This window comes from Girardinichthys multiradiatus, chromosome 7 (assembly GCF_021462225.1).
Source record: "Girardinichthys multiradiatus isolate DD_20200921_A chromosome 7, DD_fGirMul_XY1, whole genome shotgun sequence".
NCBI classification, from domain to species: domain Eukaryota; kingdom Metazoa; phylum Chordata; class Actinopteri; order Cyprinodontiformes; family Goodeidae; genus Girardinichthys; species Girardinichthys multiradiatus.
Genome location: NC_061800.1, coordinates 10,974,072 through 10,976,312, shown reverse-complemented (window position 1 = coordinate 10,976,312; position 2,241 = coordinate 10,974,072). Strand labels below are relative to the sequence as shown.

Here is a 2,241-nt window from a genome sequence, read left to right as displayed (position 1 = left end):
TAGCACTCCTTATTTTGTCTACACCCACTTATCCATGCAGGGTCGTGGGGTTTAACTAAACTATTATTAATTGTTTAGTTAGATTATTAATCATTACATATTCCATTGAATAAAGCTGTATGCAAAGTTATCATAAACTATTATGTTGGATCTGCTGTTGAGTGAAAATATCGGCCATTTTTAAAATATCTTAAATCTGGACTGAACATTGTTTTGACCCAAAGCAACTGCTCACTGGTGGCTCAGCACCCCTAAAGCTCCAATCCTAGAATCGCCACTAATTTAGTTTCTGACGTGTGAGAAACAAAAAGTAAACGAGCTGTAGGCCCCAAGTTTTCAGGCTTTAATGAGCCAATCTTCATGTCACATGTAAACAGTTTAATGAGGTCCAAAGAGAGAAGCAGCTGGATAAAAACTTTGACAGACTCAGACAGCTCACTTTAAGGTAAGCACACTAACAGACGCTGTATTTCTGTGAGGCAACACTAGTTAGATTCTGGTTATCGTGTTGTTGAAAATTTCAATGGATAAAATGAATAATGAACTATCTGCAACGTATATTACTTTGGGTGGACACGTACATTTGCAGAAATACAGATTTCTGTACTTTGTGATCATGTTTACTGCATTTGTTCTAATAATCTGCAGTAACTCAACCATCTTGTGTCTCATCTGGATCCAAAAAAGCCTCCATGAGCCTATGTACATTTTTATTGCAGCATTGCTGTGCAACTCACTTCTTTTCAGCACCAACGTTTATCCAAAACTTCTGATTGATTTTTTATCTGACATGCAGATTACAACTTATTTATCATGTAGGATGCAGGGTTTGATGTATTATTCTTTAAGTGGTTCTGAGTTTCTCCTTTTGGCAGCCATGGCCTACGACAGGCACGTCTCTATTTGTAATCCTCTGCAATATCAAACTGTTATGAGCAAAACAACTGTGACTACTTTGCTGGTTTTAGCTTGGCTTTTGCCACCCTGTCAGCTTGTACCAGCACTTATATTAGGTAATAGTTCCAAACTCTGTAATTATACTTTGAATGGACTTTTTTGCAATAATGCGGTTACCAAGCTTTACTGTTTGGGCCAATCAGGGCCCTATATTCTATATGGTGTGACTATTTTAATGACTACTGTATTTATTCCTTTGATGTTCATACTTTTTACCTACAGTAAAATACTCATTATATCCTATAGAAGGGGCTCACATGTCAGGAAAAAAGCTTTGCAGACCTGTGCCCCACACCTGCTGGTTCTACTCAGTTTTTCATGTTTGTGTTCATATGATGTTATAATAGCCCGACTGGAAATTGATTTACCCATAACTGCATATTCAATAATGACTTTACAGGTGGTTTTGTATCATCCTCTTCTTAATCCAATAATCTATGGTCTAAAGATGGCTGAAATCCATAAACACCTCAAGAGGCTTTTCAGTCGAGGCAGATTTTGTGTATGTATTTTACTGAGATAATTGACACATTCAGGTTGCAATATGAATTTATGATATATGCTTCCTAAAATAGATTACAGCCAGAGGTCTAATGTCTCATTAGTGTAATGACAAATCTATAAAAAAATGTTTTACTTTATTAGTATTATAGGGTTTCTAAGAATCAAACAAAAAATAAATTTTTCTGTTCACTGTTTATCAAAAACCAGCTCTTGTAATCAGCTCTCTTCTTTTCATTGTAAATCATAAATATGTTATCATGTTTTCTTGTATTTTTATAGTTAGACATAATTCTATTAAACTGGAGCGTAATATTAGTTACAATTTTTGATACATAATGTAAAAGCAGAATTATTCCACAGCATATGTATACTATACTCACATAGTTACGGCACTATGACATTCCATAGCTTGATTTCTATATTTGCTTACAAGTGCTGAAACTTGTTCTTGTGGTAATATTTATTTAAAGACACTTAAAGCTACCAAACATACTGTTTGTCAATGTCATGTAAAGTTAGATTTTTTTTTTCAATAAATGTGTACAAAAAAGGTCTATGCGCATCTTCACTCATTTATACCCCTATTCCATACTTGCATGTTGTGATTTGTTTTCCCTTCCTGCCTCTATTTTAAACCCAATACAAAACATTTTATACCTATGGATTCAAGTAATTGATTATCAGTTTGTTTTTTTCTAATTATGAATTCTTATGTATTAATCAAATGTATATTCATAAAATGCTCAAATTTCCACTGTATATTGATTGTAATGCATGTGG

At 33.9% G+C, this 2,241-nt stretch overlaps 1 protein-coding gene across 1 annotated transcript; it reads left to right on the top strand.

The window, feature by feature from the left end:
- The first annotated feature begins 306 nt into the window (after positions 1–306).
- On the top strand, positions 307–1,873 carry LOC124871763 (olfactory receptor 6N2-like). The gene has a single exon (XM_047371299.1). It carries the CDS (start codon positions 524–526, stop codon positions 1,478–1,480), a length of 957 nt encoding a protein of 318 aa, XP_047227255.1. The 5' UTR covers positions 307–523; the 3' UTR covers positions 1,481–1,873.
- The last annotated feature ends 368 nt before the right edge of the window (positions 1,874–2,241 follow it).

Coding starts and splice junctions, on each gene's coding strand:
- LOC124871763 (XM_047371299.1), top strand. CDS start 524: ATGGATAAAATGAATAATGAACTATCTGCAACGTATATTACTTTGGGT.